At 39.8% G+C, this 23,896-nt stretch overlaps 1 protein-coding gene across 1 annotated transcript in view; it reads left to right on the plus strand.

Moving 5' to 3' along the window:
• Positions 1-23,896, plus strand: part of C5 (complement C5) — a 75,386-nt gene that overhangs the window by 45,129 nt on the left and 6,361 nt on the right. The window contains exons 27-38 of the mRNA XM_074051113.1: positions 2,383-2,478; positions 3,815-3,986; positions 9,530-9,735; positions 10,725-10,877; positions 13,193-13,255; positions 14,749-14,830; positions 15,924-15,981; positions 20,165-20,267; positions 20,616-20,690; positions 20,802-20,907; positions 22,034-22,117; positions 23,174-23,263. Of these exons, the coding sequence (XP_073907214.1) occupies positions 2,383-2,478; positions 3,815-3,986; positions 9,530-9,735; positions 10,725-10,877; positions 13,193-13,255; positions 14,749-14,830; positions 15,924-15,981; positions 20,165-20,267; positions 20,616-20,690; positions 20,802-20,907; positions 22,034-22,117; positions 23,174-23,263 (1,288 nt within the window). The remainder of the gene's footprint in view (positions 1-2,382; positions 2,479-3,814; positions 3,987-9,529; positions 9,736-10,724; positions 10,878-13,192; positions 13,256-14,748; positions 14,831-15,923; positions 15,982-20,164; positions 20,268-20,615; positions 20,691-20,801; positions 20,908-22,033; positions 22,118-23,173; positions 23,264-23,896) is intronic.

Below are 23,896 nucleotides of genomic sequence, written 5' to 3' on the forward strand. Positions count from 1 at the left end.
AATAGTCACTTGTGGTTCCCAGGGGTAAATTCCAGAGATCTAGAATACGCTAAATGTACTAATTTGCCTACCATTGGCATGGAAGCTGAATCTAAAGATGAGCGCCTTCTTACAAGTCAGGGTTGCAGTGTCTTGAAAGATGATAACCTACTTATATCCTGTTATGAAGAAAGGTTAGGGTCAACTTATTAAAAAGTGTAACAAACGGTTTTCTGAGATTGGGATCTGTTTACAAACTTGAATGGCAAAGTAATTATAATATATCTCCAAGATACCTCTGTAATATCTTCAACTCTTTAGAATGATTATTTAAGATCCAACAGAATTCTTTTCTACCTGCTCTAATCCAGGTCCTTTCATATCAAGCATGAATGACCCCCATGGCTGCCATTCGTTCTAATAATGGCCCTTTGTTGTACCAATAGCAGATTGGGGTGCCCCTAAGAAATGGGGGCAACTGATATGATATGGGTGCTTTTTGAAGAGTAAAATACTGTAAAATTTTTATCTTAAAGATACCCATCTATCCATCCGTCCATATCCACTCAGCAACCATTCACTGACCACCTAATTCATACATGCAAGGGCATAGTAGGGAAGAAGAGGTGAGAAAGATGAACCCTGAATAATATCCCTTCTACAGAAGGAGCTCATCCTCTGGTAAAGAAGGCAGGGTATCAATGCTAGTATGAATACTAGCAACTCTAATCGAGGCACGTGTGTATATGATCATTAGCATTCAATAAATATCTATTGAATATGTAGTAAGGGCAAGATGGCAGGAACATGACAGTGACAAAACAAGTATGATCACCAAGTCATAGAGCTTAGGGACTAAGCAGAGGAGTCAGACATGGAGTAATCCCAAGTGTGTGTACATATTAGGAAAAGGGAAATATAGCTTCATTGAAAGCAGAGGATCAAATCCAGTTTGGAGGAGCCTAGAAAAATGAGTTGATTGGGTTCCTGAGAGGTAGGAAGGAGGCAGAAAGAGCATTCCAATCAGAGTCAGTGGTATGCTGACATTTTTTTCAGAGTTAATATAGTCTCTTAACTGAAATTAAAATTGCATATATTTATGGTAGAAAACATGATGTTTTGATATGTGTATCATTGTGAGATGGCTCAATTGAGCTAATTAATATATGCAGTTTTTGTACTGAGGACATTTAAAAATCTACTCTCAGTAGCTTTCAAGTACTGTATAATACAGTATAGTCACCCTATGGTACAGTACATCTCCTCTACTTATTATTATTGTCTAAGTGAAATTTTTATAACTTTTGCTCAACATTTTCCCAGATCCCCACCCCTTGCCCTCAGTTGCTGTTTCTATGAGTTTGACTTTTTTTGTATTCTAAATCTAAGCAGTACTTTTCTTTCTTTGACTGGCTTATTTCACTAATGTTCTCCAGGCTTCTCAGTGTTGTCACAAATGACAGGATTTCTTTCCTTTCAAGGCTGAGTGGTATTCCCTTGTGTATTTATGCTGTATTTTCCTTATCCATTCATCCATTGATGAACTTGGCCAATGTGGAAAATGCTGCACAATGGAAGTGACAGTATATCATTGAGATTCTGATTTCTTTTCTTTTGGATATGTAATCAGTGGTGGGATTTGGTATATATGGTACTAATAATTTAAATTTTTTTAGTAACCTCTATCCTGCTTTACAAAATAGCGATACTAATTTACATTCCCACCAACAATGTACAGGGGTTCCCTTTTTTCCACATCCTTGCTAACACTTATCTCATGTCTTTTTAATGATCACCATACTAACAGGTGTGAGGTGACATTTCATTGTGGTTTTAATTTGCACTCTCCTGATGATTTGTGATGTTGAGCATTTTCCATATACTGTCATTCCTAGAATTTTGAATTGCAGAGGGGAGGGTGGCCCATTCAAAGAACTAGGGCAATGAGAACTAGATGGTGAGTGGTTTAAAATAAAACTTGAGAAGCAAATGGACTTCACTGAAAGTCTTATAAGCATTGCATTGGATTATCACCACACTAAGAGGAAAAAACATGGGAGAACAGAGACCAAATAGGGCTTCATAGAGAAGGTGGCATTTTACACGGTCTTGAAGGAGGGAGAAAATTTAAATGTGTTGAAGAACTTGGGCTGGGAGGTAGAACTAAGGAAGACAGGCAAGTGAAGGGACTCAAGAAGAACTAGAGTTGGGCTGGAAGTGTGGCTCAACAAATGAGAAGTCTTGAGTTCAAACCCCAGTACTGCCAAAAAAAAAGACCTGAAAGTTGTCAAGAATAAGCAGTCCAACTGCAGTACATGATGGGAGCTCAAAATGGAGATTAAAGCTAGATCATTTCTCTAAAAACACCAGTTTGCTGTGCTTTTAAGCCATTGTTTATTTTAGGGTACCTTGCCTGTTGAAGCTCAAGAGAACATCTTGTATCTTACAGCCTTTTCTGTGATTGGAATTAGAAAAGCTTTTGATATATGCCCCCTAGAGGTAAGTACGAGTTTTCTTTCTCCAGCACCATCAACTGAATACCATATTCTGGAGGTTCCACCCATCAGAAGATGCTGATTTTCAAAAGTTTCTTTTCCTACTTTTCACATTACTTGAGAGTAACTTTAACTCCAGATCAAATGATTTCAGAACTGATAGGTATCAGAGACCACTTCGTCTCACCTACTCATGGACAACTAAGAAAGCTGTGAGGTAAGGTGAATTTAATTGTCCAAGGCCACGGCTACTAAATTGTAGAGATGGGGCAATAACTAGGACTGTGATGGGAAAATGACCCAGTGTCCCCAGCTTCGCTCTCTGATCTCTGTGAAGCCTTATCATTCTATTCAGTAGCTAAGGTTCTCTATAGCATGCAAGTTCTGAGGACACACAGACACAAGTTGTGTGTTTCATTTGCCTGGAAGCCGAGGGATATAAAGACAGGACCCACATAAGTGAAACAACATAGAAGCCTGCAAAGGTTAACAGAGATGATGCCCTGTCAAGGAAGAGCTAGATTTTGGGGCTGAGGTAGATGCTAAACCTGCCTGCAAAGCAGAGGTCACTTGCACACATCCTTCAAGCCAGGATACAGACTTGAGATAGAAAAGCCCAAGGGATTTGCAGAACTTGAATGGCAAAACAAAACTATTTTTTAAGTTCGTTTCATGAGCATTAGTGCTTATACTTAAAATGAGCTGTCAATCAGGACCAGTTCCAAGGGGCCTAAAGAACCAGTTAGCACATGAGTGAGAAACACTGGTGACACTAGTGGAGCTGGGAGAAGAACCAAGCAGGATGTTAGCAGGCAGTCACAACTCTTCTTGTGGTCTCAGGATAGAGTGATAAAAGACTCTGTCCCTAGGAATTTTTAGTATCAGAAAGTACTTTGTCATCTGTGCTCTTTTTCTATTGTTTATGGTTTTATTAATGTTCTCAGTGTAGCTCCTTTTGAACATGTGAGCCTGTCTCAGCTCTGCCACGGGAAGGATGGAAGTCATGTCTATGCTTGGTGCTTCTTCTTCCTGGGGGCTAGGCCTGGTGATGGAAACAGAAATGTAAACAGAAATGTAAGAGGAAAGTAGGAATTCAGATGCAGAAGCTGAATCCAACCTGGAGAACCATGTTGTTTCGTCTGAGATTATGCTGTTCCCCTTCTCTTGGAAGGATTTGCTTTATTACAACTTCCATTTGGGGGTCCTAGTTCCATCCTTTGTCTCCCTACCCCAGGGAAACAAAGACCACCCCAGGGTGGTGCGACCTGAGGGCTGTTCCCACAGGTTGATAGGCTGATGCTTGATAAAGAAACTTACACGTCTTCTTGTCTTATTTCCAGAAAATCAACACAGCTCTAACTAAAGCTGATACCTTCCTGCTTGAAAATGCCCTCCCATCCAAGACCACCTTTACACTGGCCATTGTGGCCTATGCGCTTTCCCTGGGAGACAACACGCACCCACAGTTTCGTTCAATTGCTTCAGCCCTGAAAAAAGAAGCTTTGGTGAAAGGTAGGACTCATTCCACACAGTTACACAGCAAGTCCTTTCTAAGCATTTGGTCTTCTAATTCTGAGAAGCGGGTGGCATGCAAGGTTGAGTAAGAGTCAGTCCTTGTCTTCAAGAGCAAATCATCATACTACAAAGAAGTGAGTGCTCTTATTTGTTCATTTCTCCATTCATTCAGCAAATACTTTTCATACCTTTACTCAACAACTAAGTATTGAGCATCCTATGGATAACTCCTGTGAGCCAAACACTGTTTTATGCTGTGGACCTTGTATTGTAGTTGGGAGACACACACTTTGTGAATAGATTGGTGATGGCTGATGTGTAGAAAAATAAAGCAGGGAAAGGAGGCAAGGCGAGGGGGTGGGTTGTGACTTTAGATACAGTAACTGGGCTTAAGCCTCACTGTTCAGTCACACATGTGTCGCTTAACGATGGGGATGCATTCTGAGAAACACATCATTAGGCAGTTTTGCCACCCCAAATATACTTGGGGGTGGGGGCAGTACTGGGATTTGAACTCAGGGCCTCATGCTTGCTAGGCAGGTGCTCTACAACTTGAGCCACTTCACCACCCCTGTTTTTTGTATTGGGTACTTTTGAGATAGGATCTCCCAAACTATTTGCCTGGGCTGGCTTCAAACCATGATCCTCCTGATCTCTGCCTCCAGCATGAGCCACCAGCATTCGGTATACAGAGTATACATACACAAACCTAGATGGTATAGGCACTGCCTGCCTAGGCCGTATGGTATATACCATTGTACCTGTGATCCATCATTCTTGGAAATGTCATTGCACAGCCAGGACTGTATTTTAGTGGAGACCTAAAAGGTGGTCAGGAAGTAAGCCTTGTGGCTATCTAGAAGCAGCATGTGTAAATGCCCTGAGGTCTGAGCATGCCTGGTGCTCCAAGAGTGTGTGGTCCTCCAAGAAGGGCAGTGTAACTGCAGAGGAGTGAGATGAGAGTAGGAAGTGAGGTCGGAGAAGAAAAGCATGAGGGAGTTGAAGGAAAGTTGTGTAGGATGTTAGAGGTCATCATAGGGACTCTTTAGGGCTTCTGTATATAGTTGTGCAATGGTTAAGGCCCTTGTATTAGTTTATTTTCTGTTGCTATAACAGAATAACAAAGACTGAGTAATTTATAAAGGAAAAGAAGTTATTTTGGCTTATGGTTTTGGACATCTAATTGCATACCACCAGCATCTTCTCAGCTTCTGGTGAAGACTCCATGGTGGAAAGTAGAAGAACAAGTGAGCACACAGGACAGAGAGAAAAGAGGACTCAACGCCTGGAATAGCTAACCTGTTCCCAAAATAAAAGCATTCATTCATTCATGAGAACTCCACCTCCATGATCTAAACACCTCCCATCAGGCCTCCCTCCAGTGCTGCAGTGGAGGGGACCAAGCCCCCAAAATGAGTTTTGGTGAGGACAAACCATATTTAAACCATAACAGCACCCAAGCAACCAGATGAATTGAGACTGAAATGTAGCCCATGCTCCACCCCCAAGCCACATGCCCTGGTTTAGGGCTTCCTCCTTCCAGAGCAAAAGCTGTGTGTGCCTCATTCATGTCAAGGTGCAGTGGGACCAGAGGGAGCCTAGAACCTTAACGCCACTCTGAGTGAGAAGGGAAGCCACTAGAGGATTCTAAGCAAAGAGTTCGGGACCTGGCTTGTATCTCACCAAGCAGCTGAAGCCATTGGCATATCTGGCACTTTGGAGCTTTCTCCTGGCCTGGGTTTCTAAAAGTATAATAACTCTTCCATGAGGTTTATGACCATCTACAAAATTTCACTTCTGTGATTGTTTAAAAATGACTAAATTTTAATGTCTACTTCAGGACCACTTGTACAGTACTTCAAACATAACACAAAAGATATGTCTTTGGTATTGTAAGACACAGATCATAAAAACAGAATTTAAGAGCTAGAAGAAAGATTAATAATTCAAATAACATCTAAGCTGGAGATCTTTTTTAAAAACTAAACTTTGCTGGTGGAGTAGCTCAAGCAGTAGCATGACTGCCTAGCAAGCATGAGGCCCTGAGTTCAAATCCCAGTAGAGCCAAAAAGAAAAACAAAAAAAACCTAAGCTTTGCATTTTAGATATAGCACATCTGAGACTGAGAGGGAAAGGAAAGTCTCTTGTCCAAGTTCAGGCAATTAATGTAATTATGAATTGTAAACAGATGCATAAAAAATTTGAGTAACTTTCAAAAAATTATACTTTACTGATTTTTTTAATTAATTTTTTTCCAAGAAGGATTTGAGGTGACCGGTTTATATTACCAGAACAATAACAAATATAATTAAAATCTACATATTGAAAAATGCTGCATAAGGGGTGGTTCAACATACGAAAATCAATAAACGTAATAAACCACATTAACAGAAGCAAAGACAAAAACCACTTGATCATCTCAATAGATGCAGAAAAAGCCTTTGATAAGATCCAACATCATTTCATGATAAAAGCTCTAAGAAAACTAGGAATAGAAGGAAAGTTCCTCAACATTATAAAAGCTATATATGACAAACCTACAGCCAGCATTATACTTAACGGAGAAAAATTAAAACCATTCCCTCTAAAATCAGGAACCAGACAAGGATGCCCACTATCTCCACTCCTATTCAACATAGTACTGGAATTCCTAGCCAGAGCAATTAGGCAAGAAGAAGGAATAAAAGGAATACAAATAGGTAAAGAAACTGTCAAAATATCCCTATTTGCAGACGACATGATCCTATACCTTAAAGGCCCAAAAAACTCTACTCAGAAGCTTCTAGACATCATCAATAGCTATAGCAAAGTAGCAGGATATAAAATCAACATAGAAAAATCATTAGCATTTCTATACACTAACAATGAGCAAACGGAAAAAGAATGTATGAAAACAATTCCATTTACAATAGCCTCAAAAAAAATCAAATACCTAGGTGTAAACCTAACAAAAGATGCGAAAGACCTCTACAAGGAAAACTATACACTTCTGAAGAAAGAGATTGAGGAAGACTATAGAAAGTGGAGAGATCTCCCATGCTCATGGATTGGTAGAATCAACATAGTAAAAATGTCGATACTCCCCAAAGTAATCTACATGTTTAATGCAATTCCCATCAAAATTCCAATGACATTCATTAAAGAGATTGAAAAATCTACTGTGAAATTTATATGGAAACACAAGAGGCCACGAATAGCCAAGGCAATACTCAGTCAAAAGAACAATGCAGGAGGTATCACAATACCTGACTTCAAACTATATTACAAAGCAATAACAATAAAAACAGCATGGTACTGGCACAAAAACAGACATGAAGACCAGTGGAACAGAATAGAGGATCCAGATATGAAGCCACACAACTATGAGCAACTTATCTTTGATAAAGGAGCTAAAAATATACGATGGAGAAATAGCAGCCTCTTCAACAAAAACTGCTGGGAAAACTGGTTAGCAGTCTGCAAAAAACTGAAACTAGGTCCATGTATATCACCCTATACCAAGATTAACTCAAAATGGATCAAGGATCTTAATATCAGACCCCAAACTCTTAAGTTGATACAAGAAAGAGTAGGAAATACTCTGGAGTTAGTAGGTATAGGTAAGAACTTTCTCAATGAAACCCCAGCAGCACAGCAACTAAGAGATAGCATAGATAAATGGGACCTCATAAAACTAAAAAGCTTCTGTTCATCAAAAGAAATGGTCTCTAAACTGAAGAGAACACCCACAGAGTGGGAGAAAATTTTTGCCAATTATACATCAGACAAAGGACTGATAACCAGAATATACAGGGAACTTAAAAAACTAAATTCTCCCAAAACTAATGAACCAATAAAGAAATGGGCATGTGAACTAAACAGAACTTTCTCAAAAGAAGAAATTCAAATGGCCAGAAAACACATGAAAAAATGCTCACCATCTCTAGCAATAAAGGAAATGCAAATTAAAACCACGCTAAGATTCCACCTCACCCCTGTTAGAATAGCCATCATCAGCAACACCACCAACAACAGGTGTTGGCGAGGATGCGGGGAAAAAGGAACCCTCTTACACTGTTGGTGGGAATGTAGACTAGTACAACCACTCTGGAAAAAAATTTGGAGGCTACTTAAAAAGCTGGACATCGATCTACCATTTGATCCAGCAATACCACTCTTGGGGATATACCCAAAAGACTGTTACTCCAGAGACACCTGCACATCCATGTTTATTGCGGCACTATTCACAATAGCCAAGTTATGGAAACAGCCAAGATGCCCCAGCACTGACGAATGGATTAAGAAAATGTGGTATCTATACACAATGGAATTTTATGCAGCCATGAAGAAGAACGAAATGTTATCATTCGCTGGTAAATGGATGGAATTGGAGAACATCATTCTGAGTGAGGTTAGCCTGGCTCAAAAGACCAAAAATCGTATGTTCTCCCTCATATGTGGACATTAGATCAAGGGCAAACACAACAAGGGGATTGGACTTTGAGCACATGATAAAAGCGAGAGCACACAAGGGAGGGGTGAGGATAGGTAAGACACCTAAAAAACTAGCTAGCATTTGTTGCCCTTAATGCAGAGAAACTAAAGCAGATACCTTAAAGCAACTGCGGCCAATAGGAAAAGGGGACCAGGAACTAGAGAAAAGGTGAGATCAAAAAGAATTAACCTAGAAGGTAACACCCACGCACAGGAAATCAATGTGAGTCAATGCCCTGTATAGCTATCCTTATCTCAACCAGCAAAACCCCTTGTTCCTTCCTATTATTGCTTATACTCTCTCTACAACAAAATTAGAGATAAGGGCAAAATAGTTTCTGCTGGGTATTGAGGGGGGGAGCGGGAGGGGGTAGAGTGGGTGGTAAGGGAGGGGGTGGGGGCAGGGGGGAGAAATGAACCAAGCCTTGTATGCACATATGAATAATAAAAGAAAAATGAAAAAAAAAAAAAAGAAAAATGCTGCATATATGACATAATTGGTGCTTTGAATTGAGAGGTGATAATAAAAAAAATGTAACTGAAGGATTTGGGTGTGATCTTATCATTTCCAGGTGTGAGTTTTTTCCTTCAGGAAGAAAGGTTCTCCAATTTATCTTGTAGTGTCAATAATGATAATAACCCTTTTTATGTGCATGGAGCTTTCTGGTTTACAAATATTTTTCCCTTTAGTATCTCATTTGAGTTTCATTGCATAGAAGGAAGTGTCACTTACCTAAAGTATTACCAGACTGGGTCCCACAGAACTAAAGAACTGGCCCAGACTGACACTGTTGGTAAACAAACTACAACCTGAGTCTACTAATTCCTAGCTTATTGCACTTTCTCCTCCACTATTCTGCCTCTACCTAGTACATGTGGTCTTCTCATTTTAAATAAAGACAAGTAGCACTGTATTATGGGATCTTGTTTGTATTGTCACCTTAAGGAAGTTCTTCTCACAAAGAAAGTAAGTAGCTTTTAGAAACCAGAAGGCCATAATATACCTGCTAGAATTAAGTCAAATTCACATTGTTCCTCCTGTTGATGAATGTGGTGTGTTGATACAGGTGATCCACCCATTTACCGGTTTTGGAAAGATCATCAACAAGGTACAGACAGCTCTGCACCTACCACTGGTACAGCAGGTATGGTGGAAACCACTGCCTACGCTTTACTCACCAGCCTGAGCTTGAAGGAGATGAACTATGTCAACCCCATCATCAGATGGCTATCTGAAGAGCAGAGGTATGGAGGCGGCTTTTATTCGACCCAGGTAACATGTCCTTGGCTTGCTTCGTTCTCCTCTGACAGTTTTATTGCTTCAGTCAATGACAGACTGCATACATAGCGGTGGCCCCATAAGAATATAATAGAGGTGAAAGATTCCTATTACCTAGTGATGTCGTAGTTACTATCGTGGTGTCATTGTACAGTATGTTGCTCGTGTGTTTGTGGTGACACTGGTCTGAGCAAACCCATTACAATGCCCGTCATGGACAAGTATAGTACATACAAGTGTGTACAGTGCATAACACTTGATTGTGGAAACAAATGACTATGTTACTTGTTTATTTACTTACTTATGTTTTGGGGGAGGGATGCTGGGGATTGAAACCAGGACTTTGTGCGTGCTAAGCATATGCTTTACACTAAACTACACCCCTGCCCTATACTATACTTTTATTGCTATTTTAAAGTGTGCTCATTCTACCTTATAATACTGCCTCATTGGGGATTCCGTTTCCAACACCTGAACTTGGGAGGAGGCAGAATCAAACCACAGACACCGAGAGAGGTATACTTACTACTTTCTCCATGAATCACATGACAGTGAGGAAGAACCACAATAAGCCTTCAATGAAAAGATTATAAATTGAGGTGAATGTTGGAAAGGGCAGAAACAGAGAATAAATGGAAGGAAGAGAGTGTGGTCTCACTGTGCAGATATTGAAGCTGAGACTGAAGGAGGAGGAAGAGAAAGCATTCAGAGTCAGGGGCATTTTGCAGAGTGACTTGTCTGAGGTTGCAAGTGCAGAATGTGTAGGGCTCTGAGGCCACACTTCCTTCCTGTCCTGCTAACAGCAGCATCCTTATTAAGGAGGGGAGAACTTCTTCCTCTACAATGGGACCCTTAAATGGTTTCACTCACTCAGCTAGGTTTTTATCTCTAGACAATTCTGCCTACCCTTTCATAAGACCACTTTATATATTTATATGTATAAATATATATAAAACATTTTATGCCTTGCTGATTATTGACAGGATACAATTAATGCCATCGAGGGCCTGACAGAATATTCACTCTTGGTTAAACAACTTCAGCTGAATATGGATATCAGTGTCTCCTATAAGCACAAAGGTGAATTCTACCATTATAAGGTGACAGACAAGCATTTCCTTGGGAGGCCAGTAGAGGTAAATGAATTTTTTCACAATATTTTAGAATTGGATGGGACCACTGAAAACATCTGTCCCATCCTTATTTTGCAAATGTATTTATTCATTATTCAAACATGCGTTGATTGGCTGCTGTTTCCTAAGTAGGCACTGGGAATTCACAAGTATAAAATACAAAGAACCTGGGTACAGGGGTGAGACAGTCCTTGAAACAGATAGTGAAAAATAAGAGTCTAGATAGGCCCATGGAAGCATGGTGGGTGGAGGGGAGCCTTCTGATTCAGACTGAAAGGTGGTAGGGGTTGGGGTTGTCCAGTGTGTCCAGATGCGTGGGTTAAATCTGGAAGAATCAGAATGACATAGCAGGGGAAGAAAAGAGAAGAGCATTCCAAATATAGGTAACATCACACAGAGAGGTAGTGTCATCGTGGAAAAGAAGACAGGATTGGAAGTCAGTTCCTTTTAGTCTGAACTAAGGAAGATTGGAATTGGCCTTCAGGTCCCCAAATTCCTTGCCTCATGTTCTTTACTGAAATTTTAAAAGCTAAAATTTTGATGTCTTATGAAAATTTCCAAAAGAAAAGGACATAGTGTGGGATGTAGGTTCTTTACTGTTATTAGTTGCCAGTTCCCAGCTACTAATACATATTTTTCTAATTATCATGTTTGCATTATTAAGTATGTTTAAATATATAAATAATTGGGATTATTCCATACTGTCCACATTCTCCACAGATCTCTGCTTGTGCAAAGTGGATAGGCATGAGAAATAAAATTTCAAACCAGTGGCCCATAGTAAAAAAGAAAAAAAGATATGGATAAGGACACACACAGGTCTCTGCCAACATTTAAAGATCCAGAAATTTCAAATACAAATCTGATTCCCAACTTCCCTTGAAAAATCAAAAGAGCTGGCAACAGAGCTCTGGGCATTGCCATGTCATTTTCCAGTCGCTGTGGTCCCCACCAGTCGCATGGTGTTTTCATATGCATTTGTGCTTGTGGTCTCAAGGTTAGGAAGGTGTCTCCTATCCCTGGAGCATTTCAAATTCACCAGATTCATGTTTTGAGTCTAAGCTTTAATGAGGAGCTGTTGGCCTGAGGAGCTTGGTAGGCTTCTGTGAAGTGACTAGGTAACACCATACAGGGCCTCCTGTCATCCTAAAATAACTTGAACCTGGGCCCTGGATGCTGCTTCGATGTGAAACCCAGACTGTTGTTATCTATTTCAGAATTCTCTGTACCAGAATTTCCTGAAATGTGTTACATGAAGGAATGCTGGGTAGTCAAGTAATCATGGAAACTCTAGTTTAAGGGAGTTGAATAACTTCTTTAATACAGGACTCTCTTGCTCTTAATATGTATGTGACTAAGTGTCATGACTCTGGGAGGAAGAGGTTCAGAGGCGGGGCACAGTACATGCCTTTTCTGAGACTCACTTGTCCATAGTAACTTTTCTTTTGCAGCATCTTAAGACACTTGTTCTCCAGGAAATGTGTGCTATCTTCTATCAGGGAGAATAAGAAAACCTATTTTCCTAGGCTCAGTAAAATTTGCAGTAAAGATTGACTGATGGAAACATCAGTGCATGCTGTTTCCCCTTGCATTAGTGGGCTAAGCAGAGGGAAGGGGGAGCTGACGACCCGTAGTAAAGGAAGAACTAACTCTGATTCAGGCCTTGCTCACAATGATCTCTCCCATACTTATTTGGCTAGGACTTCTCTGGAGAGGATAATTGCTTAACTCGGTTCATGTCTCCTCTTTCCTCCTAGCAGAGTGGAAGCAACAGCAATGGTGGATTGAACAGGCTTGATGGGGTGCTAAGGGTTTTGACACAAAAAGCCAGTGACAAGTAGGAAAGATGAACCATCAACAGATGGAAGAGGGATGCAAAGGGGAAGATAGTAGGGGGGCAAAGACATTTCACACCCACATTAGAGTCATGAATCTCAGTGCTAATGAAAACAATCTCCATTGGTACATAGGATACCAATTCCTGAGCTAGACACAGAAAGAAATTATTCAATTGGCAAAAGGAAATGAAGGTCCAGTTTTTACTAGAACCACATAAATATATGCAAATGCAACCAAAAGTGACCTCTCATGTTGGTTTTGTTAGCTCACCCAGATCTCAAGCATCTTATCCACATGTAGAAGAGATGGGGAAATTCCAGCATCTTTTGGTGCCTACTGTGGCATAGAATTTTCTTAGCCATCTAATATCACAAGAGCTCTGAGTGGGCTGGCAGTTGTCCACCCATTCCTTTTGTTTCTCTGTCCTCCCTCCCTACTGCATGACGAACTAAAGCATGGTTTTCTGTCCATCTTTCCAGGTGCCTCTCAATGATGACCTCATTATCAGTACGGGATTTAGCAATGGCTTGGCTACAGTGCATGTGAGTATTGAAGTGAGAGCCATTAGAAGTTATGAATGTGTCAGTTTTACTAGATAACATAAAAGTTAAGGACTTTGCAAAAAAGTCACAGAATTTGGAGCTTAGATAGCCATGACTAAAGTAGCAATCATTTACATAATTCTTTCTAGCTGTCTTGACAATTGTCCTCATAATTTATTTTTGGTGACTGTGTTAATCCTCATACGTATATCATCTGTATATCTGTAGAAATTATGTATGTAATTTACATACTTCATGTGCCTCAGAATGACACTTCTGTCAGAGATGAGCCACACACATGATGATGGTCCCATAAGACTTTATCACCTATGATGTCATAGCTGTCTTAGTTTAGATAAGTACACCCTAGGAAGTTCACACAATGACCAAATTGCCTAATGACTCATTTCTCAGGGTGTGCTCCCATTGTTACATAACTGTGGTACATAAATAACTACATGTGGTTACATATGTACACAGGCATATAACACATTACATGTATGTGTATATGTGATATGTGTGTGCATTCTGTGGTTAGTAACAGACATCTCATTTATCCAGCAACTCTGGGGACTGACATATTACTTGCAAAAGCTTAAGTTTCTTTTCAGTTTAGCCGCAAGTTTTTCTAAGCTCTTTGTCTATGTCAGTGCAGTCAGTGCAGTCTTAAGCTGCATGTTCTGTAATTATCCTCTTTATATATATATATTTGTGTGTGTGTGTGTGTGTGTGTGTGTGTGAAACTGGGGTTTGAACTCAGGGCTTCACCCTTGCAAAGCAGGCACTCTACCACTTGAACCACACCTACAGTCCATTTTGCTCTGGTTATTTTGGAAATGGGGGTCTCAAGAACTATTTGTCTGGGCTGGCCTTGAACTGCAATTTTCCTAATCTCAGACTCCCAAGTAGCTAGGATTACAGGCATGAATCACCAGCGCCCAACTATGTTCTTATTTATTCCTTCAAGAACTGTCTATGAGATTGTATGGTGGGGGTGGATTGTCTATTTTTCTATTACTTCTGGTTGCTCTCAATATGCCTATTTCAATGTGGACAAACCCTCCACATCCAAACTCATCCCAACTGTGTTGTTTGCTTTGGCTGGGGGGAATGGGGGGAGAAAGCCAGGCGTCCTACCCTTGCACTGCAATGTGTAAAGTTTAAGAGTATGGGCTCAGGGACAAGAGCCTTGGGAACGTCTCTGTAGAGTAAGGTGCTCAGATTTGACTGCATGGGATTTGGTCCAAGATTCTGCCTGGCCAGGATCTTTTTTTTTTTTTTTTTTGCTTACTCTGGTCCTCTCAGCAGTGTATCAGACTGTGGAGGTTGCTGAAAGTCCAGCTGCTGGGAAAATGAGTCATTAATGTGTACCATTTGTACTGGATTCTGAAAATGATACTTTAAGTGTCCTGTTTGCAGCAATAGTGCTTCCATAGGACCTTTGCATTTCCCCATTGTAAGCAGAATCTTCTTGTTTCCATGTCCACTTGTAGGTGAAAACTGTAGTGCACAAAACCAGTACCTCAGAAGAAGTTTGCAACTTTTATTTGAAAATTGATACCCAAGACATTGAAGGTAAAACAGTTTTTTTTACACTGTCATTTTGGTTTTTTTCTCTTTTTTAATCATCATATATTGTTGTACTGGGGGTACATTGTGACATTTACAAAAGTTACACTGTAATTCTGGTTAAACTTAAAGAATGTCATTTAGAGATCTTCCCTGATTAGGAAAAATGTGCATGCTCAGATAAAAGCAAAATTCTTAATCCAGTACTTACTACTCATATAATTAAATAAACATTGTTGCCATTTATTATAATAGATGTAACTCTTTAATTATAGTTGGAAATATAGTAAATAATTTAATAATTAAGCTAACTATATTCACTATTGATGAAGGCTTTTTATTATGTTACTTTTAAAGATGGTACCTATTGTAAAGTCACAAAAAGGAATAATTCCTTTGCATTTCTATTACTTTTGTGTCCAGATTTTACCCCAGGGCCCTGAATTCTCTAATAACCCTATCAGTTTTCTAGCACTATCCTTTCTGTATTCCCAGGGGTCCAGCAAATGTACGTGTCTCTGCCTCCATCTTTACTTTGGTCTCTCTAGTACTTAAAGTCTTACACACACACACACACACTTTTTAAAAAGCCTATGGCCTTCCCATGCCTCTGTTGATTGGTTCTAACTTCCTGGTCCAAAAGCAGATCCTCTTGTACTCTCCAGTCCTTGTCCTCTGACCTTTGCCCCAGGGTCAGAGTGTATGCTTCTGCCTCTACTCTGCTATTGTCCATGTGTGGCTCAGAGGCCTGGGCTTATAAGAACATTCCAACTACCAGCCAATCCAGTCATCTGTTCTTCCTCCCTCCAAAATCCCCAAACCCATTACCAATACACACTTTTCTTAAATGATTCTTTTTAAATTCTAAGTTCTCTGAGAGCAGAGAACTTCTCTAATTATTTAAAGACTCCCTGGTACTGTTAGTAGCCGTGAGTTACCATTAAAATCATCAAGAGTGCCAATTTGCATGCCACAAGTCATTTAGAAGTATGTTCAGAGATTTGTTCATTAATGATTCTGTTTTGACAGATTCAAAAACAACTAAAACCAGTTTACCCTATATGTGTTTATTTGTTTGCTTGTTTGTTGTGTGTGTTAGCATCCCGCTACAGTGGCTATGGTGACTCCGGATACAAACGTATAACAGCATGTGCCAGGTGAGCCCATTTCCACAAAGTGGAGTAGAGATTTCAAGGTCTTTCTTTTTGCTTGTTTTGTTGAGACAGGGTCTCACTATGTAGCCCACGTTGGCCTCAAACTCACCATCCTCCTGCCTCAGCCTTCCTAGTGCTAGGATTATAGACATGCACCACCATACCTGACTAAGGTCTTATTTTGATCATTTTAACATGTATCCAGAAGATACTAAATTGCTCATTTTTTAAATGAAAAATATAACAGGAATTCTTAAAAAGAACATCTTTGATAACTTTCTCTCCTGTTTCTGTCTTCTTCTGATTCACACAGTATAACTTTTTTAGTCTTTCAGAGAATAGAGATGTGATATAATTATCAGGAAAAGAAAATGTAAAGATCTCTCATAAGTGGCTCCTGTTCCCACAGCAAAAAATTGCATTCACCAAACAAAATCCCTGATCAACATCAGCCAGTAGTTCTGAACTCAGATGGCACACTGAAGTCAGAATTCCAGAAACGTCCAAAGTTCAGATTCAACCCCCAGAGGTCATTCTAATACAGCCAGGGTCAAGAAACATTCACGTGAAAACACCTGCAGACTGAACACAGAAACCTAAGTTCACCAGTGTATTGGCTTCCTATTGCTGCTAGTAACAATTTTCTGCAAACTTAATGAGTTAAAACAAAATAAATGTATTATCTTACAATTGTAAGGAGGTAAGAGTCCTAAAGTCAAGGAGTTGGCAAGGCGATATTTCTTCTGGAAGCTCTAGAGAAGAATCTGTCTCCTTGCCTTTTCCTGATTCTGGAGGCTACCTACATTCCTCGGCCTCTAGCCTCGTCCTTTATCTTCAACACTGCACTGCAGCATCTTCCAGGCTCTGTCTCTGTCCCCTGCTTCCATTATCACATCCTTCTCTGACTCTCCTACTTCTTTCCTTTATAAAGACCCTTCTGGTTCCATTGGCCCCACCCAGATAATCCACAATAAACTTTCTATCTGAAATTCCTAATTTAATCACATCTGTACAGTCCCTTTTGCCACATAAGCTAAACACATTCACAGGTTTGGGAGGTTAGCACAGGGACACCCTTGGAGGCCATTAGTCTGCTTACTACAGCTGCCATCCTAAAATGCTTATGAAAGGGTACAGTGGTTTTGAAAATACGCATATAATTTTGGGCTTTAGTGATCACAGAGTGAACAGTGAGTGGCAGAGCCAGGACTAGAAGACAGCCTTCTGTCTTCCTTCCATCACTGCCCACTCCTTCCTGTTGTGTTCTGTCTCCTTAACTCTTTGTGCCGTGAGTAACGGTGACATCTGTGGATGGCCTTTTGCTATCTCTGTATGTAATCACACGTGATGCCAAAGCATTCAATATGGATAATTTGGAAATTCCATAGTATTATATAGTAGATTCAAACTGAAAAAGAATTTTGGAGACGATATAGAAATCCCTTTATTTTAGAAATAAAGAAACTGAGATCAAAAGAGGTGAAGTAACCTGCCAAGTTCTCACAAAAATTAGAGGCAGAGCCAGGGCCTCAAATCCCTGACCCTCTGATGTCCAATCCAGTATCTAAACCACCTCTTTCAATCAGTGTAATCTGAGAGCATTAATCCCAAGGAACAGCAAAGTATTTTTCACTGCCTCCCTCCCAGCTGTTCCTCAGCCTTGGTTGTAGTCCTGAGTCTCATCTCTTTCTTCTCAGGATTCATTCACTACCTAAGTGTGCTTCCTGTCTTGGCAGCATTCCTTCCTTCCAGCAGTCCCCACTTCCTCACTTGGCAAGCCCCTGCTCTCTGTTCCCTTCCAAACATCTTTCCTCATTCCCTAATGTCTTTCCATTAAGGGCTCCTTTTCCCAGGCATCTTTCTTCCTCCCAACTACGATTCCTGCTCTTAGCACCTATTAGCTAGGAGTTACCTTCAAACTCATGACTGTCACAGGGAGGTATGAGCAAGCCTCTGAGGAGAGCTAGAATCAATGCCTGTGACCCGACAGGGAGGTACCTAGAGTTGGCTTGAAGAAGGGCTCTCTGACCATGAGTGGCACGGCTAAGTACTGCCAATAAGTAGTAAGCTCTTCCAGTGAGTACTCAAGTGGTGTTCAGTGAGTCAGTTTACTTCTCCCCACCTTTCCTATAAAGCAGGATACTGGACGATCTTACCTCTAAGTCCCGCCAGTTCTAATTGTCCCCAGCTCTGCTATATACATAAAAAGGCTCATGAAAAACTCATTCATTTTTCATTTACAGGAAGCCCAATCCCAGATTGTCAATGTACATAAGAAAACAAGTAAAAATATAATACTGAATAGTCTGTCCTTTGGTTTTTACAAATTGGGGACAGAATGTTCAAAAAAAAAAAAAGGCGGGTGGAATATACTTTTGGCTCTGTGACACTGAAGTTAGGTTGGGTAAATTCCAATAGCAACTGTGTAGTCCTTATTTGTGTAAGAAATCCTTTGCCTCCGAATATTCTCTTGATTAAGAAAAAAATACAGCACATAGTTTCTGTGTTCAGAGGGTCTCTTTCGTGTATTCAGTTTTTTACAACCTCTCTTTTGTATTCATAAGAAAAAGGGGGGGGGTTCATTTCTCTGCAACAAAATGCCTTTGGGGAAGATTGCTGGTTTTGGCAGCAGGCAAAAGGCTTCTTGAAAGGAGGATTTCTGTTCCATGGTTGAAACAGTCTCCATGGCAACCAGTCATCAAGGCTCCAGCAACCTTTTCTTAGACAGTCTCCACCCAGGAGGCCCTTTTCCATCCTGTTGATGGAATATTTGCATCTGTGAGCAAGAATTCTCTGCTTCTACCCATCCAATTAGGGAGATGCTCACGCGTCAAGGCACAGTTCAAAGACGTCTTATATTCTGTTCTAAATGGCTTGCTTGGTGGAGAATAGGGTTACATTTTTATGAGTCAGAGATTTTCTCATACTTGTAATTATTGTGGTAAATATTATATCAAAAACTTCTAACAGAGACTGCTTTATATGTGCTCTATAAGTGTGATTGAGGAAAAGATGTGTCCTGACACCTCACTAACTCACATACCATCTCCTACTTTGCCAATACTCATTCCTTTGCGTGAGAGCAATTCATTTTCCCCTTATGAAGCTGTCTTCTCAGTTTCTTTTTCTCATCCTCACTAGTCTTCCAAGCGCCAGCCTCAAATATACAGCTGCCTCTCAAGGATCTTTAGGTGAGGTTGGAACCTGAAGGTCAATTTATCTAGAGCTATGTGCTCTCTGCCCTTGACCTGCCTGCTCTACCCCCAGCCCATCCCTCCTGTCAGGCCTCTAACTCTGCTTAGCAATAGCACCAGTGCTCTGCCACCCAAAGCCAAAGCCTCAGAATCAGAAACATAAATTTAAATCACAAGTTTATCCTTCTTCACAGTTAATTATAAAAATAAGAAACTCAGCTTACAAAGGGAAAATGATTTATAGAAATTGCTCAGTAGAACGGGAATAAAACCCAAGTTTCCTGATTCCTTTTTTCAGTGTTTTTTCTCACACATAAAAAATAAAATGAAATGAAATAAGTCCTCCCATTTTGCCCTTACCTTTCTATCTAACTTCCCACTAGTATAATTCCTAAACAAGGGATAGTCCTTGAAGCATTATTTTTTAAAGAAAGTATCTATGGTAGAAAATTTAGAAAGCAGAGAAAAACACAGAAAGAAGAGATGTAATGAAATATAATCTTATCATCCAGAGAAAGTTACTGCTAGCATTTTAGTGTATTGTCTTCTTGTCTATTCCTGGACATGTTTATTGAGTCTCTTTTCTCAATATACAACTAATTTTTAACCTGGAATATAGGCCACTAGAAAAAGAGCTAGAGTGGGAATCAGGAAACCTGGATTCATATGCAGCTGTATATGAACTAGCTGTAGCCACTTGAACTAGTGCCTTCCTCTCTTCCTCAGCTTCCCCAGCTAGTTCACTGAGAATGGTTGATTTCTATGTTCCCAAATAGTGGCCCATTAAGGCCATTAGTCAAGTCAAGGAAAGAGTTACAATAGATGACTCAAAGATCACTTGCAACTCTAAACTTCAGAGGTTCTAATATGGTAGAAGAACAACTAAATGGAGATCCAAATTCAAAAAGTAAAGCCTGCTAGAGACTAGGGCCCTTTCTTAAAGAATCTTGTCCATTTATTTACTCTGTTTCCGAATCGCTGGTTTGTTTTAGCTACAAGCCCAGTAGTGGGGAGTCTTCATCAGGCTCCTCCCATGCAGTGATGGATATCTCTCTGCCGACCGGAATCAGTGCAGACCAGGAAGACTTACGAGCTGCAAGTATTTTCTTTTTAACTGTTACTGTGAATGCTTGGATTTCTTTTTTGCAGTATTTAATAGACAAATGCATAGCCTTTTACTTAAACATGTCACTTTCACACAGTCACCAAAAGTATTCTTTCCAAAACAATAATCCACCTAACTTTTGATTCATACAAGTGAAGGACTTGCATCATCTGGAAAATGTAAGTGTGTGTACTAATGTGTTCAGACATTTTCAAGAAGAGGAATTACTTTTGAGTAGTGGATTACCTGCCTGTGGCTTAACATTCTACTAACAAAGGGTGTGCAATTAAACATAAAGATAATGAATTTGAATTGAGGCTTTTCCTTTCCTTCCTTAGCTTGTGGAAGGGGTAGATCAATTGTTAACTGATTACCAAATCAAAGACGGACATGTTTTTCTGCAACTGAATTCGGTAAGCTCCACCTCCCGACATTTGCCCTGTGTTACTCAAAAATTTCAGGCTAAATCATTATGAATATATTCTCTCCCATAATTTCCTTAAATGCTTGAATTTCTCAACCAGATTCCCTCCAATAAGTACCTTTGTGTCCGATTCCGGATATTTGAACTTTTCCAAGTTGGGCTTCAGAATCCTGCTACTTTCACAGTGTATGAATATCACAGACCAGGTAATCAATGTAACTCTAAAACTCCTTCAAAAGGCTACTTTATTCTTCACATAACCTTTAAAAATCCACAAGTCCTGTAGGTTTTATATATTTACCTCTCTTAAAGCCTACTTCATAAAAGTCCTAGCCTGAACTACTTCAAACTATTGCATATAAGTTTTTTTTTAATATTATATTCAAGCTACTTCATGACATTACTCAAATCATTTCACATCTCGGTCCTCGGTTTCTTCATTTTCAAATTAACTGGATTCTCTTGCCCCCAACTTTAAGTTTCTTTGCCTCAAGCCACTGTTCAATGTCTATATTCATTGGCTCTCTCCTCTTTAGAGAAGCGCACTTCACCTTCTAATGCTTCAGTTCTCCCAGGACAACTTCCACCCTATCTGTATTTCCGCTAGTTTGCACAGACCTTTTATGGCAGCAGCCACGTTGCATTAAAATGATTTGTTTGTATATCTCTCTCATCAAACCCAACAAAGTGTAGCTACTTGACATGTACTCAGTAAGTGTTTATTGAGTAAATGATCTCACGTCTGACTACTCAGTCACTGCTGAGGACGTTAACTGATTGGAGAGCTCGTTTGGCTCAAGACAGATGACTCTCCGAGACCTTGGAAAGTTCTGTTTGTTAGAAAATTCTTTAAGTGAACCAAACTCTGACAGCCATTCATTCTAATTTTACCTTCTGAAATCATGTAGAACATATGTAGCCCTCTTGCATATATATACATATATGTAGGATATACATATATATGATGTACATATACATATTGTTATGTATATGTGCTCTTGTCCAGCCTGACAACTGTAATCCCTTCAATAGATCTCATATAACATAATTTACTTTCTTCTCATTCATGGGAGCACCAAATACCTTCATTCTAAACAATTAATATTGAATAAGAAAATTACAAGCACAGAACTCAGCAACAGGGGAGGTCTTTCTGAGGACACAGGTGCCCTTCCCAAGACACGCATTCATAATCTAACCTCCTGGGGCCCTAGCCACAGAGGAGCATTTGGAATAGGCAGTCTTTAAGCCCCTTTGTAGAAGACTCATGATCAGCAAACGTGTGATGCACCGATCAAGCCACTTCTCGTCACCATGCTCTTATTGCCACAGATAAACAGTGCACCATGTTTCATAGCACTTCTGACACCAAACTTCAGAAAGTCTGTGAAGGAGCAACATGCAGGTGTGTAGAAGGTAAGCTTCCCTTGACAATGTGGAGGCTGCATGCTTGTTTAAAACAGCCACTCAATCTGGAGGTCATATGAGGGAAGCTGTTAGCCAACTATCACTTTTCAGGAGAAATGTAATCTCTGCTGCTTGAAAACGATGATTCCCTGGGTGTTGTAAAGCTTCCTCACAGCCCCTCAACAACCTGGTGGAATACCGTACTGGAATAGAGGAGCACCATCCAGATGGTTCTTGGGTGTCATAGGGTACATGATATGAAATTTTACTTTCAACTGGTCTTTTTTTTTTTTGTAGTACTGGAGCTTGAAGTCAAGGCCTATACCTTAAGCCTCTCCACTAGCCCTTTTTTTGTAATGGGTATTTTTGATAGGGTCTCACAAACTATTTACCTGGGCTGTCTTCAAACCACCATCCTCCTGATCTCTGCCTCCTGAGTAGCTAGGATTACAGATATGAGCCACCAGGACCAGCTCACCTGATCTTTTTAATATAGGACCACAACCCAAGAGAAGAGAGAGTCAGGGCCGCTTTTCCTTCCTGTTAACAGAGTTCTCTGTATTGTCTGCTTCCATTTAATCTCTTGTAAATCAAAGACAGTCTTTTTTGGCCAAGAAAAAGACCCAGAACCTGCAATAATCAACAACTGGGTTGACTTGGGTTTGGGTTTTTTCTCCTTTCTTTCTTATTTCCTAAGTCCTTATTGTAAAATTTTATAGCTGTATGTTAAGTCCTTCAAGGAACTTTACATTATACTCAAAAGTGAAAAAACATTTTCCTTCTCTTCAAAAGAAGCATATATATTCTTAAAGAGTTGAATGTGGAGTGAATACTCATTCTAAGAATAAGTCTCATGTTTTTGTTTGGTTGGTTGGTTGGTTTTGTTTTTGCTTTAATAATATTGCACTTTAAGAAAGAAAAAAATTGGAGAAGTCTTAGAAATCTGGCACTTGTAAGATTATACTGGGTTGTCTCAAGGCTCATAAGAAACAACTCTCAATCTTAAAAAGAGTGTCTGCCTTTTTTTACATTAACTTAACTCTTATCATTTGTCTCATGATCCAGCTGACTGTGGGCAAAAACAGAAAGAATTGGATATGACAATCTCTGCAGATACCAGAAAAGAAACAGCGTGTAAACCAGAGATTGCATATGGTGGGTTCAAAAGTTTAATAGAGTACTTTTTTAAATGAAATTTTATGAATACATGAAATCAGAATCAGAAAGATCAAAAGCTTTATAGAGTGATTGTGTGGCTATAATACTCCATTTGTTCTCTTGAGGGAAAATGCCATCAGTTTTCAGAATTAATGTACAGTTACATATTCTTCAGCAAAGAAATGTGATTTTCATTAAAAATAATGGAAGTGACATGCATACCCAGCAAAGACATTCTACCCTAATAGATCCTTTTGAATTATAAGCACTAAAACACATTCAAAGGGAAGGGAACTTTTGAGAAGCCACAGAGGTATAAGATTTCAGTTGTGTATTCTTATAGCTGACAGAGCAGAGGCACAGGCCAGGGTGATTTGAAGAAGTTGTTTCTTTAAAAATCTTTTTTAAGGTAAATATAGAACTACTAAATAATTTTTTATATGTGCAGGGTTATGTCTGAAACCCTCTTTGTTTCAAAAGGAGGGTCTTTCTGGTTGTTCAGAGTTCAGATCTAAATCAGTGCCCAAGTACAGTTGTAGCCTTATTTTCAGGTTCCTGATAGAATTGACACCTTTCTCTTCTATCTTTCATTTCCCATGTTTATTTCTGACACTTTTTTGCAGAGAGATC

This window comes from Castor canadensis, chromosome 13 (assembly GCF_047511655.1).
Source record: "Castor canadensis chromosome 13, mCasCan1.hap1v2, whole genome shotgun sequence".
Lineage (NCBI taxonomy): Eukaryota > Metazoa > Chordata > Mammalia > Rodentia > Castoridae > Castor > Castor canadensis.